The sequence below is a fragment of the Chiloscyllium plagiosum genome, chromosome 13, assembly GCF_004010195.1.
Source record: "Chiloscyllium plagiosum isolate BGI_BamShark_2017 chromosome 13, ASM401019v2, whole genome shotgun sequence".
In the NCBI taxonomy this organism is placed as follows: Eukaryota; Metazoa; Chordata; class Chondrichthyes; order Orectolobiformes; family Hemiscylliidae; genus Chiloscyllium; species Chiloscyllium plagiosum.
In genome coordinates, this window is record NC_057722.1 from 84,234,780 (window position 1) to 84,250,711 (window position 15,932).

The window sequence follows — 15,932 nt, forward strand, 5'->3', positions numbered from 1 at the left end:
CACGTACCACCCTCTGTGTGAAAAAGTTGCTCCTTAGATCTCTTTTATATCTTTCCCCTCTCACCCTAAACCTATGCCCTCTAGTTCTGGACTCCCCAACCCCAGGAAAAGACTTTGCCTATATATCCTATCCATGCCCCTCAATCTTGTAAACCTCTATAAGGTCACCCCTCAGGAAATTGCAAACTTTGAAGAAGGAGGCCATCTTTCTAAGGGGAATTGGTCATCCTGGGAACAGATGCGGCGGAGGCGGAAGAATTGGAAATAAGGGATGGCGTTTTTACAGGAAGCAGGGTGGGAGAAGGTGTACTATAGGTAGCTGTGGGAGTCGGTGGGTTTGTAGTAGATGTCCCTTGTTAGTTAGTCACCAGACATGGAGTTGGCAAAGTCCAGGAAGGGGAGGGAGGGAACACCTATGGGATCACCAATATCAGGGCTCATAGCAAAAGCAGTAATGCAGAGACTTGAACAAGCTCCCATCTATCTAACCTAAACCTTTGGTTCTGCTACATGGATGACACCTTTGTCATCACAAAATGGAACACATTAGAGGAAACATACAACACCATCAAAAATATCCTGACAGGCATAAAATTCATAAAAGAGAACAACAGACTCCCATTCCTAGATGTGACAGTTGAACGTACAGTAAACAGAGAGCTTCAAACCAGCATCAACAGAAAAACACCATACACGGACCAAATACTTACCTTCAGAAGCAATCATCCTAACACCCACAAATGAAGCTGCACCAAGACATTATTTCAACAAGCTACATCACACTGCAGCACCCAAAACTACAAAAAAACAGAAGAAAAATATTGATAGGACATTTTCAAGAAAAACGGGTACCCAGTAAACAGAATCTGCCAATTCCTCAAACAAATCCAAACAAGCAGACAATGCAACCAAAATCTATAGCCACATTACCTTACATCAAAGATATATCAGAAATGTCTTCCAGACTACTCAGACCCCTTGGCATCAGGTAGCCCACAAACCTAACAACATACTTAAACAGCAACTAATGAACCTAAAGGAGCCAATAGATACCAGTAACAAAATAACATCATTTACAAAATACCATGCAAGAACTGTTTAAAAAAAAACACAAACTGGCAGGAAACTTGCCATTAGGATACATGAACACCAACTAGCCAACAAAAGACATGACCCGCTATCACTCGTTTCTATACATACAGACACCACTTTGTCTGGACAACACACATATCCTCGGACAAGAGAAACAAAGACATGCATGAGAATTCTTAGAGGCATGGCATTCTAACCAGAACTCCATCAATAAACACATCAATTTACACTCTATCTAACTTTCCTTGAAAAAAGGAACTAGAAATGACATCACCCACCTTAAGAAACCAAGACCTGGTGGTGGGCGTTTGGAACGCGTTGCCAGCAGAGGTGGTAGAGACAGGCACGGTAGATTCATTTAAGATGCATCTGGATAAATGCAGGAGTAGGTGGGGAGCAGAGGGATACAGATGCTTAAGAATTGACCGACAGGTTTAGATAGTACATTTGGATCGGCTCAGGCTTGGAGGGCCGAAGGGCCTGTTCCTGGGCTGTAGATTTTTTCTGTTCTTTATACCTATAAAGAGAGAGGCAGGACGTACCACCAGCACTTCACCAGAGACTCTCACTGATGATGTTACCCAGTATGGTGACGAAACATCTGAAAACAAACCTTCAAGCTCAGCAAGCTAACTTACACAGGATTGGAAGGAGACGTTGTTAAGGGTGAGGACCAGTTCAGCCCGGTGGATGAGGGTGTCATTGGAAGGGTACTGGTTGGGATGGCATGAGAGGAAGAAACGGAGGGTTTAGAGGCCTTCGTTTTGACGGACAGATGTGTACAGGGTCAAGATGTCCATGTTGAAGATAAGGCGTAGGGGGCCGGGAAAACTAAAGTTTTGGAGGAGGTGAAGGGTGTAGGTGGAGCCCTGAATGTAGGTGGGGAGTTTCTGGGCTAAGGAGGACAGGACAGTGTCAAGATATGCAGAGGTGAGTTCAGTGGGACAGGAGCAGGCTGAGACAATGGGTTGACCAGGGAAGTCAGGTTTGTGAATCGTCAGTAGGAGGTAGAATTGGGTGATGCGGGGTTTGCAGACGATGAGGTTGGAGGCTGTGGATGGGAGACCAACCAACCTCAATGCCACTTCCTCCAAACCAAAGGCCAATCCTCTCACTTCCTCCAAAACAAAGAGGTAACCATGGGCACTTGCATGAGCCCCACCAATCCTCCTGCTTTCTCCAAACCAATGGGGTAGCCATAGACAACTGCATGGGCCCCTGCTATGCCTGCCTCTTTTGTCGGGTACATGGAACAGTCCATCTTCCGCAGCTGCACCAGCAACATATCCCAGGTTTTCCTCTGCTACATTGATAACTGTATCTGCACCATCTTATGTTCCTACTAGGAGGTTGAACAATTCATCAACGTCACTAACACCTTTCACCCTGACCTCAAATTCACCTGCTTAAAAAGGTGTTGCTCGAAACGTCGATTCTCCTGCTCCTTTGATGCTGCCTGACCTGCTGCGCTTTTCCAGCAACACATTTTTAAGCTCTGATCTCCAGCATCTGCAGTCCTCACTTTTTCCTACTCAAATTCACCTGGACCATCTCAGACACCTCCCTCCCCTTCCTGGACCTCTCCATCTCCAGTGACTGTCTAACCACAGACACCTATTAGAAAACCCACGGAGTCCCACAGTTTAGATTAGATTAGATTAGATTACATTACAGTGTGGAAACAGGCCCTTCGGCCCAACAAGTCCACACCGACCCGCCGAAGCGAAACCCACCCATACCCCTACATTTACCCCTTACCTAACACTACGGGCAATTTAGCATGGCCAATTCACCTGACCCTGCACATCTTTTGGACTGTGGGAGGAAACCGGAGCACCCGGAGGAAACCCACGCAGACACAGGGAGAACGTGCAAACTCCACACAGTCAGTCGCCTGAGGCGGGAATTGAACCCGGGTCTCAGGCGCTGTGAGGCAGCAGTGCTAACCACTGTGCCACCGTGCCGCCCATAAAGAAAACCAGTTACCTGGACTACATCTTCTCCCACCCTGCCTTCTGTAAAAATGACATCCCTTACTCCCAATTCCTCCGCCTCCACCACATCTGGTCCCAGAATGACCAATTCCACAATATCCCAGCTAGCCTCCTTCTTCAGAGATCACAATTTCCCCTTCCACATGGTTGATGATGCCCTCCAGCACATCTTCTCCACTTCCTGCACCTCTGCTCTTGAACCCCACCCCTCCCAATGCAACAAGGACAGAACCCCTCAATCCTCACCTTCCTCACCAACCTCTGTGTACATTGATTAGGGGGATATGAAATAAAAACAGGCCCTTCGGCCCAACAAGTCCACACCGACACACTGAAGTGCAACCCACCCAGACCCAATCCCCTACATTTACCCCTTCACCTAACACTACGGGCAATTTAGCATGGCCAATTCACCTAACCTGCACATCTTTGGACTGTGGGAGGAAACCGGAGCACCCGGAAGCCCACGCAGACACGGGGAGAATGTGCAAACTCCACACAGACAGTTGTCTGAGGCAGGAATTGAACCCAGGTCTCTGGTGCTGTGAGGCAGCAGTGCTAATCACTGTGCCACCGTGCCGCCCATCATCCTCCACCATTTCCACCACCTCCAAACAGACCCCACCACGAGGGATATATTTCCCTCCCTACCCCTATCAGCATTCCAGATACACCATTCCCTCCATGACTCGCTTATCAGATTAACATCCCCCCCCGCACCAGCTCACACCCCGCACCTGGCATCTCCCCTGCCACCATAGGAAGCGCAAACTTGCACCCAGACCTCCCCCCCCCCCGCCTTACCTCCGTCCAAGGCCCCAAAGGATCCATCCACATTAAACAGAAATTTAATTGCAGGCACCCGACGTAGTCCCCTCTACATCGGGGAGACAGGACGCCAAAGTGCAGATCATTTTAGAGAACAACTCTAGGACACCCACACCAACCAACCCCACTGCCCTGTGGCTGAACACTTCAACTCCCCTTCCTACTTTGCCAAGGACATGCAGGTCCAGGGCCTCCCCCATCGACAAACTCTAACCACGTGACACCTGGAGAAAAAGCACCTCATCTTCCACCTTGGGACCCTGCAACCACATGGGATTAACGTGGATTTCACCAGTTTCCTCAATTCCCCTCCCCACACATTATCCAGGCCCAGGCCCAAACCTCAAACTCAGCACTGCCCTCTTGATCTGTCCTATCAACTTCTGTCCCACCTTTATCTACCTATTGCAGAGCACCCCACCCCAGACACACACAAAAACCCACATGCACACATATACATATACGTTTGTACGGTGAATTTGTACTTGCAGAGTTACATTGAACTTTGCTCAAAAATTGCATGAATCTATATAAGACTCTGTTAACTCATTTTTTAGATTAGAATCAGTCTAAACATTAGGGCACAGACAGCAGCACACAGGGGGCCAACACCTTCAATATCTTACCTGGACTGACACTAATTGCTAAAGTTAACCTGAGAATGTAACTTTTTTAAAAAAAGTTTTGTGATTTACATATGAAAGAACTGAAACTAACATGGTCATTCTAACAGATGACAGGCTTAACAATCAAGGTATTTTTCAATATATAATTTCAGTTACATCACACTGTAAACTTTTGCTATAAATTCTGTGTCTTACAATCTTATTCTCCACAACCACCTGATGAAGGACCTGCAATCCGAAAGCTAGTGCTTCCAATTAAACCTGTTGGATTATAACCTGGTGTTGTGTGATTTTTAATATCGCATTTTCAGCTACTTTCCCCCCAACCCCACCGACCCCTCCTATTTATCTCTTAACCCACTCCAGCCCATAAGGGCTTGATGAAGGGCTTATGCCCGAAACGTCAATTCTCCTGCTCCACGGATGCTGCCTGAGCTGCTGTGCTTTTCCAGCACCACACTCTTCGGCTGCTTGCTAACAGTCTGGCCTTAATTTTTAAGACTATGCCCCTACACTATGTATATCAAAACAGGATTATTAATGATAATGGTGGAGAATTGTAAATGGAAAACAGAATTGTTACAAAGGAATGTAAAGTGAGCACTGAGCACTGCAGGAACCATAGTTAGAGTCAATATTGGAAAATCGCAGTCAACACAAGCAGCAAAGAAGCAAATGATATTAACTTGAAACAAAAACAGAAATTGCTGACAAAACTCAGCTGTTTTGAAAGCATCTATGGGAAGAAAGCAAAGATTAATGATTGAAGTTCGGTGACCCTTCAACATCTAGTCTCAAAATGTTAACTCGTTTCTTCCCATAGATGCTGCAAGTTGTTTAGTTTTGCCAGCCATTCTGTTTTTATTTCATATCTCCAGCACTTTCTCGAATTGGAGGAAAGAAGAAATAATTTCAATGTGTTGATTTGCTGGAATTGGGAAAATGCCATCTGAAACACCAATCGAAACAGATTCAGTAATAACTTCCAGAAACAAATTACGTCATTCTAGAGTCAGAGATGTACAGCATGGAAACAGACCCTTCGGTCCAACCCGTCCAAATATCCCAACCCAATCTTGTCCCACCTGCCAGCACCCGGCCCATATCCCTCCAAACCCTTCCTTTTCATATACCCATTCAAATGCCTCTTAAAAGTTGCAATTGTACCAGACTCCACCACTTCCTCTGGCAGCTCATTCCATACACGTACCACCCTCTGTGTGAAAATGTTGCCCCTTAGAACTTTTCTATATCTTTTCCCTCTCACCCTAAACCCATGCCCTCCAGCTCTGGACTCCCCGACCCCAGGGAAAAGAATTTGCCTATTTATCTTATCCATGCCCCTCATAATTTTGTAAACCTCTATAAGGTTACCCCTCAGCCTCTGACGCTCCAGGGAAAACAGCCCCAGCCTGTTCAGCCTCTCCCTATAGCTCAAATCCTCCAACCCTGGCAACATCCTTACAAATCTTTTCTGAACCCTTTCAAGTTTCACAACATCTTTCCCAAAGGAAGGAGACCAGAATTGCACGCAATATTCCAACAGTGGCCTAACTAATGTCCTGTACAGCCGCAACATGACCTCCAACTCCTGTAATCAATACTCTATTAAAGGAAAGCATACCAAACGCCTTCTTCACTATCCTATCTACCTACGACTCCACTTTCAAGGAGATATGAACCTGCACTCCAAGGTCTCTTTGTTCAGCAACACTCCCGAGGACCTTACATTAAGTGTATAAGTCCTGCTAAGATTTGCTTTCCCAAAATGCAGCACCTCGCATTTATCTGAATTAAACTCCATTTGCCATTCTCAGCCCATTGGCCATCTGGTCCAGATCCTATAGTAATCTGAGGTAACCCTCTTCGCTGTCCACTACACCTCCAATTTTGGTATCATCTGCAAACTTACTAACTGTACCTCTTATTTTCGCATCCAAATCATTTATGTAAATGATAAAAAGTAGAGGATCCAGCACCGATTCTTGTGGCACTCCACTGGTCACAGGCCTCCAGTCTGAAAAACAACCCTCCACCACCACCCTCTGTCTTCTACCTTTGAGCCAGTTCTGTATCCAAATGGCTAGTTCTCCCTGTATTCCATGAGATCTAACCTTGCTAATCAGTCTCCCACGGGGAACCTTGTCGAATGCCTTACTGAAGTCCATATAGATCACATCTACTGTGACTATTGATGATACAAATATCTCAGCAAGAGGCCCAGCAATCACTTTTCTCGCTTCCCACAGAGTTCTCGGGTACACCTGATCAGGTCCTGGGGATTTATCCACTTTCAATTAGTTGAAGAAAAAAACATAGGGATGTGGGGCCAAAGCAGGCAAAGGGACTCCATTGGGTGGCACTGGCAGAGACCTGGCGCAGTCACAGGGACCAACTGATGTTCCTCTGTGCTGTCTCATTCTGTCGCTAATCACTTAAGAGGGCAGTTCTCCTCAACCTGAACATGGAAACTTGGGGTGGGGCATATCATTTTAACAATAATTTAAATCACAGAATGTTCTTGATTCATTGGACAGCATGCAAACAAGATGCCATCATCAAGGAAACACAATAACGAATAAAATAGGGAGAAACTTTATCACAACTGCTCACCTCTGAAGAATCTTTTCTGCTTTTTTAAGATTGATATTCATTCCCAGTGACTTAAGAGACTCAACAATCTCAGCAGCATCAATCTTCCCTAAAAGGATAAAACAGTGTTTCAATGAAATACCCAAACAAAAGGAATCATCCTGTTTAGGACTGGTGGTAGTGAGAAACACACTATTCAGGACTAAGTGGTACATGGAGAGAGAGAGAGAGAGAGAGAGACACTGTGCAAAACTAAGGAGTACAGGCAGAGACACACAATGTGCAGAACTAAGGGATACAGGGAGAGAGAAATATTAGAAATGCACAGCAGGTCAGGCAACATCTGAGAAGCAGGAGAACAGAGGTTTTCGGCATAAGCACTTCATCAGGAATGAGGCTTATGGGCTGGGTGGGCTGATAAATAAAGGTGAGAGAAAGGTGATAGGTTGGACAGGATGGTGGAGCGGAGAGATGGGAAAGACGATGGACAAGTCAAGAGGGTGGTGCCAAGTTGGAGGCTTGGGACTGGGAAATGAGCAAATTAGTGAAATCCACATTAATCCCCTGTGGTTGCAGGGTGCCAAGGCGGAAGATGAGGCGCTCTTCCTCCAGGCATCGGGTGGTTAGTGTTTGGCAATAGAGGAGGCCTAGTACCTGCAAATCTTTGGTGGAGTGTGAGGGGGAGATGAAGTGTTCAGAGACAGGGCGGTGGGATTGGTTGGCCTCCCAACCATCGCGTCCAACCTCATCGTCTGTGTATCCTGCACTGCCCGATTCTACCTCCTACCAAGGATCACAAACCTGACCTCCCCGGTCGACCCATTGTCTCAGCCTGCTCTTGTCCCAATGAACTCATCTCTGTGTACCTTGACACCGCCATGTCCTCTGTAGTCCAGGAACACCCCAGCTACGTTCAGAACACCACCCATGCCCCTCACCGCCTCCAAGACTTTCGTTTCCCTGGCCCCCTACCTCTTATCTTCACCATGGACATCAAGTCCCTATATGCATCTATCCACCATGACGAAAGCCTCCAAGTCCTCCATTTCCTCCTCTCATGCTGTCCTTCCATTGACACCCTCACCCGCCTGGCTGAACTGGTCTTCACCCTTAACAACTTCTCCTTCCAATCCTCCCACTTCCTCCAAACCAAAGGGGTAGCCATGGGCACCATATGGGCCCCAGCTATGCCTGTCTTTTTGTCGGGTACGTGGAACAGTCCATCTTCTGCAGCTACACCAGCACCATTCCTCATCTTTCCTCCGCTAGATTGATGACTGTATTGGCACTACCTTGTGCTCCCATGAGGATGTTGAACAGTTCATCAACTTCACTAACACCTTTCACCCTGACCTCAAATTCACCTAGACCATCTTGGACACCTCCCTCCCCTTCCTGGACCTCTTCATCTCCAGCGACCGACTAACCACAGACGTCTACTACAAACCCATGGACTCCCACAGCTACCTGGATTACACCTCTGCCCACCCTGCCTCCGTAAAAATGATATCCCTTATTCCCAATTCCTGTGCCTCCACTGCATCTGTTCCCAGAATGACCAGTTCCACCATAGAAAATCCCAGATGGCCTCCTTCTACAAAGACTGCAATTTCCCGTCCCATATGGTCGACGATGCCCTCCAGTGCATCTCCTCCACTTCCCACATCTCCGCTCTTGTACCCCACCCCACCCAATGCAGCAAGGACAGAAACCATCTGATCCTCACCTCCCATCCCAATAACCTCTATATACATTGCATCATCCTCTGCCATTTCTGCTATCTACAAACAGACCCAACCACTTGGGATATAGTGCCCTCCCCAGTGTTCCAGAGAGACCATTCCCTCCGCGACTCCCTTGTCAGATCCACGGCCTCATCCCACTCCCAGCACCTTCTCCTGCCACTGCAGGAAGTGCAAAACCTTCACCTCTCATATCCATCCAAGGCCCCAAAGAATCCTTCCACATCTGACAGTAATTTACCTGCACCTCCACAAATGTCATCTATTGTATCTGTTGCACTTGATGTGGTCTCTTCTACATCAGGGAGACAAGACACCAACTTGCGGATAGTTTCAGAGGACACCTCTGGGACACCTGCACCAACCAACCCCAACACCCTGTGACTGAACACCTCAACTCCCCCTCTCACTCCACCAAGGACATGCAGGTCCTGGGCCTCCTCCATCACCAAACCCTAACCAGCCAACGCCTGGAGAAAGAACGCCTCATCTTCTGCCTTGTGACCCTGCAATCACATGGGATTAATGTGGATTTCACCAGTTTCCTCATTTCTCCTCCCCCCCACCTTAACCCAGTCCCAAGCCTACAACTCCGCACCGCCCTCCTGACCTGTCCATCATCTTTCCCATCTATCTGCTCCACCCTCCTCTCCAACCTATCACCATCACTCCCACCTTCATCTACCTATTACATTCCCAGCTACCTTGCCCCCCAGCCCCACACCCTCCCATTTATCGTTCAGTCCACGGCCCACAAGCCTCACTCCTGCTGAAGGGCTTATGCCCGAAACATCAATTGTCCTGTTCCTCAGATGATGCCTGACCAGCTGTGCTTTTCCAGCACCACACTCTCGACTCTGATCTCCAGCATCTGCAGTCCTCACAGAGAAATACTGTCCAAGACTGAGAAGTACAGGGAGGAAGACACTGCACCAGATAGGTGTACAGGTAGAGAGAGTGATACTGCACAAGACTGATGAGTATAATGAGAGAGAGACTGCACAAGACTGAGGGATACAAGGAGAGAGATACACTGTGCAAGACTGAGGGGCACACGGGGAGAGAAAGAGAGACATTGTGCAAGATGAGGGGTATGGATAGTAACACACAACATAGGACAGAGTGCCACACTGTACAAGTCTGAGGGATAGAGAAAGTGACAGACTACCACCCTAAGAGATTTAATAGGTGTATTTCTTTTGTGGAAAGATATAATAATACTGACCATCATTATTTTTATCTAAACTCTTGAAGGCCAGTTTAAGTTTCTTCTCATGGTTTCGGAGATAGTTACTAAACTCTGCAAAGTCCAGTTGGTTGCTATTTTCTTTGCCCGCAGAACGAAATATTTTCTGTGTCAAAAACAAAATGTAATAAACTGGTGAATGAAAAATTAGATGTACAATATCTAATAGACTGTACAATATAGGAAGGATCATGTGTCCACTTGTGCTAATTGGTTGAGAATCAAGAATTCTAGACAAAAAGAGGATATTTGATCCAATGTCGCTGTGGAAGCTCTTCCACAGAGACACTGCAATGATGAACACTGCCTTTTTTTTTGCAGCATCATTCAAGGTTTTGATTTGGGGGGGGTGGGGTGAATTGTGTAGTGGGGGCAGGGAGGGCTGGGATGAAGGACGGGAGAAAGCAGAGGTAGGTAGAGATGAACACAAACAGAAATTGCTGGAAAAACTACACATCTGGCAGCATCTGGAGGGAAAGTAGAGTCAATGTTACGGGACCAGTGGCACTGTCTGTGTGGAGTTTGCACATTCTCCCCATGCCTGCATGGGTTTCCTCTGTGTGCTCCGGTTTCCTCCCACAGTCCACAAATGTACAGGTTAGGTGGATTGGCCATGCTAAATTGCCCGTAGTGTCAAATGAAGGGGTAAATGTAGGGGAATGGGTCTGGGTGGGTTGCTCTTCAGAGGATCGGTGTGGACTTGTTGGGCCAAAGGGCCTGTTTCCACACTAAGTAATCTATCTATCTAAAATCATGATGAGGATGGATAGGGTAAATAGACTGGTCTTTTCCCTGGGGTGGGGGAGTCCGGAACTAGAAAGCCATAGATTTAAGGTGAGATGGGAAAAATTTAAAAGGGACCTAAGGAGCAACATTTTCACACAGAGGGTGGTAAATGTATGGAAATGAGTTGCCAGAGGAAGTGGTAGAGGCTGGTACAATTACAGCATTTAAAGGCACCTGGATGGATTTATGAATAGGAAGGGTTAGAGGGATATGGGCCAAGTGCTGGCAGAGGGGACTAGATTAGTTTAGAATATCTGGTTGGCATGGATGAGCTGGACTAAAGGATCTGTCTTCATGCTGTATATCTCTATGACTCCATGTGCAGGTGAGGTGGATTAGCCATGGTAAATGCAGGGTTATAGGCATAGGGTTATGTTCATCAGAGGGTCAGTGTGGACTTGATGTTAAATGGTCTGCTTCCACATAGTTGGGATTGTATGATTAAGTCTACTTTCTCTCCACAGATTCTGCCAGGCCTGCTAGGTTTTACAGCATTCGCAGTCCTTTCCTTGTGTTTAACAGGGAGAGGAGGGATGGCAGAGAGGGTGCTTTTTTAAATTTATTCATTTTTTTTGTTGGATGGGAGTGTCGCTGGCTGGCTAGCATTTATTGCCTGATCCTAGTTGCCCCTTGAGAAGGTGGTTTACCCACTATAGGTTTACCCACTATGCCATTAAGGAGGAAATTCCAGGATTTTGATCCAGCAACAGTGAAGAAATGACAATATATTTCCAAGTCAGGATGGTGAGTGACCTGGAGGGAACTTGAAGATCCTGGAGTTCCAATGTACCTTCTTCCCTTATCCTTCTAGGTAGATGTGATCGTGGGTTTGGAAGGTGCTGTCTGAGGACCTTTGGTGAATTTCTGCAGTGCATCTTATATATCGTACACACTGCTGCTACTGAGCATTGGGAGTGGATTTTGTGGATGTGGTGCCAATCAAGCAGGCTGCTTTGTCCTGGATGACGTTGCGTTTGTTGAGGCTGCACTCATCCAGGCAAGTGGGGAGTATTCGATCACACTCCTGAATTGTGCCTTTTGGATGGTGGACAAGCTTTGAGGAATCAGGAAGTGAGTTACTCACCACAGTATTCTTAACCTCTGAACTGCTCTTGCAACCACTGCATTTATATGGTGAGTCCAATTCAGTTTCTAATCAATGATAACTTCCAGGATGTTCAAAGTTAAAAATCACACAACACCAGGCTATAGTCCAAACCTGTTGATTTTCAACTTTGTACACCCCAGTCCAACACCGGCATCTCCAAATCATTCCAGGATGTTGATAGTGCAGGATTCAGTGATGGTAACACCGCGGAATGTCAAGGGATGGTGGTCAGATTGTCTCTTATTGGTGATGGTCATAGCATGGCATTTGTGTGGCGCAAATGTTACTTGCCACTTGTCAGCTCAATCCTAGACATTGTCCATATCTTGTTGCATTTGGACACAGATTGTTTCAGTGTCTGAAGAGTCAGGAATGTTGTTGAACATTGCACACTGACGATTGCACATCCCCACTTCTGACCTTCTGATGAAGAGACGGTCATTGATGAAGCAGCTAAAGATGGTTGGGCCTAAGATATTACCTTGAGGAACTCTTACAGAGATGTCCTGGAGCTAAGATGACTGACCTCCAACAACCATGACCATCTTCCTACGTATCAGGTATGACTCTAACCAGCGGAGAGCTTACCCCCGATACCCATCGATTCCAGTTTTGCTTGGGCTCCTTGAAGTCACACTCATTCAAATGTAGTCTTGATGTCTAGGGCTGTCACTCTCCCCTCCCCTCTTGAATTCACCTGTTTTGTCCACGTTTGATCCAAGGCTGTAATGAGGTCAGGAGTTGGTGAAACCCAAACTGGGCATCACTGAGCAGAGTATTGCTGAGCAGGTACTGCTTGATAGGACTGCTGATGACACCTTCCATCACTTTACCGATAATCGAGAATAGACTGGTGGGGCGGTAACTGGCCATTTTGGATTTGACCTGTTTTGTATCTGCAGAACATACCTGGGCAATTTTCCACATTGTCAGGTAAATGCCAGTGTTGTAACTGTACTGGAACAGCTTGGGTAGGGAGCCGGCAAGTTCTGGAGCGCAAGTCTTCAGTACTATTGCTAGAATGTTGTCAGAGCCCATAGTCTTTGTAGTATCTAGTGCCTCCAACCATTTCTTGACATCACATGAAGTGAATCGAATTGGCTGAAGACTGGTAACTATAATGCTGTGGATCATCGGAGGAGGCTGAGATGGAACATCCACTCGGCACGATTGGCTCAAGATTGTTGCAAATGCTTCAGCCTTATCTTTTGCACTGATTTGCTGGGCTCCTCCATCATTGAAGATGGGGATATTTGTGGAGCCGCCTCTTCCAGTGAGTTGTTTAATGTCTATCACCATTCACGACTATATGTTTCAGGACATACACAGCTTAAATCTGATTTGTTGGTTGTAGGATCACTCAACTCTGTCTACCACTTGATGTTTATGTTGTTTGGCATGCAAGTAGTCCTGTTTAGTGGCTTCACTAGGTTAACATCTCATCTTCAGGTATGCCTAGTGCTGTTCCTGTCATGCTCTCCTGCACTCTCCATTGCATCAGGGTTGATCGCCCAGCTTGATGGTAATGGTTGAATGGGGTTATGTCAGGCCATTACTTTAAATTGAGGGTGATGGATATAGGACAGATGTCAGAGATAGTTTCTTTACTCAGAGTAGTAGGTGCATGGAACTCCCTGCCTGCAACAGCAGTAGGCCTGCCAAATTTAAGGGTATTTAAATGGTCATTGGACAGACATATGGATGCAAATGGAATAGTGTAGGTTCGATGGGCTTCAGATTGGTTTCACAGGTCGGTGCAACATGAGGACCGAAGGGCCTGTATTGCTCTGTAATGTTCTATGGATGCCCAGTCTTCAGTTGGTAGATCTGTTCAAAGTCTATTCCATTTAGCACGGTGATAGTGCTACATAGCACAATGGAGGGTATTCTCAAGGTGAAGATGGGACTTCATCTCCACAAGGACTGAAGTGTTTAGAAGGATAAAGGTGAAAGGCAGGCTTTGGAGGGAACCCGCATTCACAAATTGCACAGGAATACGCTCCCTGTCAATTACTGGGGATACTCCCTGCCCGTTACCAGGGATACTCCTTGTTTGTCACAGGGGGGAACCTCCCTGCCTGTCACCGGCCGAAGCTCTCTGTCCAGCACCGGGGAACCTCCCAGTCCATTATCAGGGGGTCACCCTGCTCATTACCAGGGGTACCTCCCTGTCTGTTACTGGGGGAACCTCCCTGCCCATCACCAGGGGAACCTACTGGTCCATTATCAGGGAACTGCCCTGCCTATTACCAGGGGACCACCATGTTCGTTACCAGGTGGGCTGCCTGCTCATAGCCAGGGGAACCGCACTACCCATTACCAAGGGAACCGCCCTGCCCGTTATCAAGGGACCTTCCCAATGACCAGGGGAACCGCCCTGCCCGTTACCAGGGGAACCGCCCTGCCCGTTACCAGGGGACCTCCCCAATGACCAGGGGAACCGCCCTGCTCGTTACCAGGGGAACCGCCCTGCCCGTTACCAGGGGACCTCCCCAGTGACCAGGGGAACCGCCCTGCTCGTTACCAGGGGACCTCCCCAATGACCAGGGGAACCGCCCTGCCCGTTACCAGGGGACCTCCCCAATGACCAGGGGAATCGCCCTGCCCGTTGCCAGGGGAACCACCCTGCCCGTTACCAGGGGAACCGCCCTGCCCGTTACCAGGGGACCTCCCCAATGACCAGGGGAATCGCCCTGCCCGTTGCCAGGGGAACCACCCTGCCCGTTACCAGGGGAACCGCCCTGCCCGTTACCAGGGGAAACCCCTTTGTGAGTTGTCACTCTCTCTGACGAATCGGCACCAAGTTACCGTTTTCGGCCCCAAATTGCATTCACACCCTGCCCCGGTTTTCAGGCACCCCCACACCCGCGGATTCCACCTTCCCCACCCCCACCGGCAGTTTCCAGGCTCCCCACCTGCTGGGCCTCGGGCTCGAGGTGCAGGCCCCGAGCCTGAAGTGCTGCCCGTATTTCGGAGACATCGACGCGGCCGTCCCGGTTCACATCGAGCCGCGAGAAGAGCTCGGAATAACGGCGCTTCAGGGAGCTGTCCTCCGGCTCGGAGCCCCCGGTAGACATTGGGGAATCCGGGATGGTGTCGATCGGGATCTGCAGGGATCCGACACTGGCAGTGAGGTGAAGCTGGATCCTGGGAGCGGCACTGGCTGTGGGTCTGACCAGGAAATAATGCTGGAGACAGGGCGGGGAATGGGTGGATCCGAGAGAAAACATTCAACAACAGCGGGATAGTAACCGGGCAATGTGCCGAGCCGTCCCAGGAACATCAGGGGAATAGGACCGAGTAATAACAGGGGAATAGGAACTAGTCACAACAGAGAATAGATCCCAATAGTAACAGGAGAAAATAACCTAGTGCTAACAGGGGAATAGGACCCAGTCATAACAGAGAATAGGCCCCAGTACTAACTGGGGAATAGATTAGATTCCCTGAAATATGGAAACAGGCCCTTTAGCCCAACAAGACCACACTGACTTTCCGAAGAGTAACCCACCCAGACCCATTTCCTATATTTACTCCTGACTAATGCACCTACATATCCCTTAACACTATAGCAATTTAGCATGGTCAATTCACTTTGGACTATGGGAGTAAACCCACGCAGACGCAGGAGAATGTGCAAACTCCACACAGATAGTTACCCGAGGCAGGAATCGAACCCAGGTCCCTGGTGCTATGAGGTAGCAATGCTAATAACTGAGCCACCATGCCACCCTGGAATAGGTCCAAGTAAGAACAGGGGAAAAGGACCTAGATTTAACAGTGGAATAGGGCCCAATAATAACAAGAGAATAGGACCCAGTAATAACAGGAGAATAGGACCTGGGGTGGCATGGTGGCTCAGTGGATAGCACTGCTGCCTCACAGCACCAGGGTCCCAGGTTCGATTCTTAGCCTTGG

The 15,932-nt window shown here is 47.9% G+C and overlaps 1 protein-coding gene across 2 annotated transcripts in view; it reads right to left on the reverse strand.

Moving 5' to 3' along the window:
* The window catches only part of LOC122556252 (calcium-binding mitochondrial carrier protein SCaMC-1-like), a 93,009-nt gene extending 77,641 nt beyond the window's left edge, over positions 1 to 15,368 (reverse strand). Inside the window, exons 1-3 of one of the 2 annotated variants that reach the window (XM_043702884.1) lie at positions 14,930 to 15,368; positions 10,100 to 10,226; positions 7,154 to 7,241 (exon numbers count right to left, since the gene is read on the reverse strand). In XM_043702884.1, the coding sequence (XP_043558819.1) occupies positions 7,154 to 7,241; positions 10,100 to 10,226; positions 14,930 to 15,244 (530 nt within the window). In that variant the 5' untranslated portion in view covers positions 15,245 to 15,368. The remainder of the gene's footprint in view (positions 1 to 7,153; positions 7,242 to 10,099; positions 10,227 to 14,929) is intronic. The other variant, XM_043702883.1, reaches the window with a different exon arrangement.
* Positions 15,369 to 15,932: the final 564 nt, after the last annotated feature.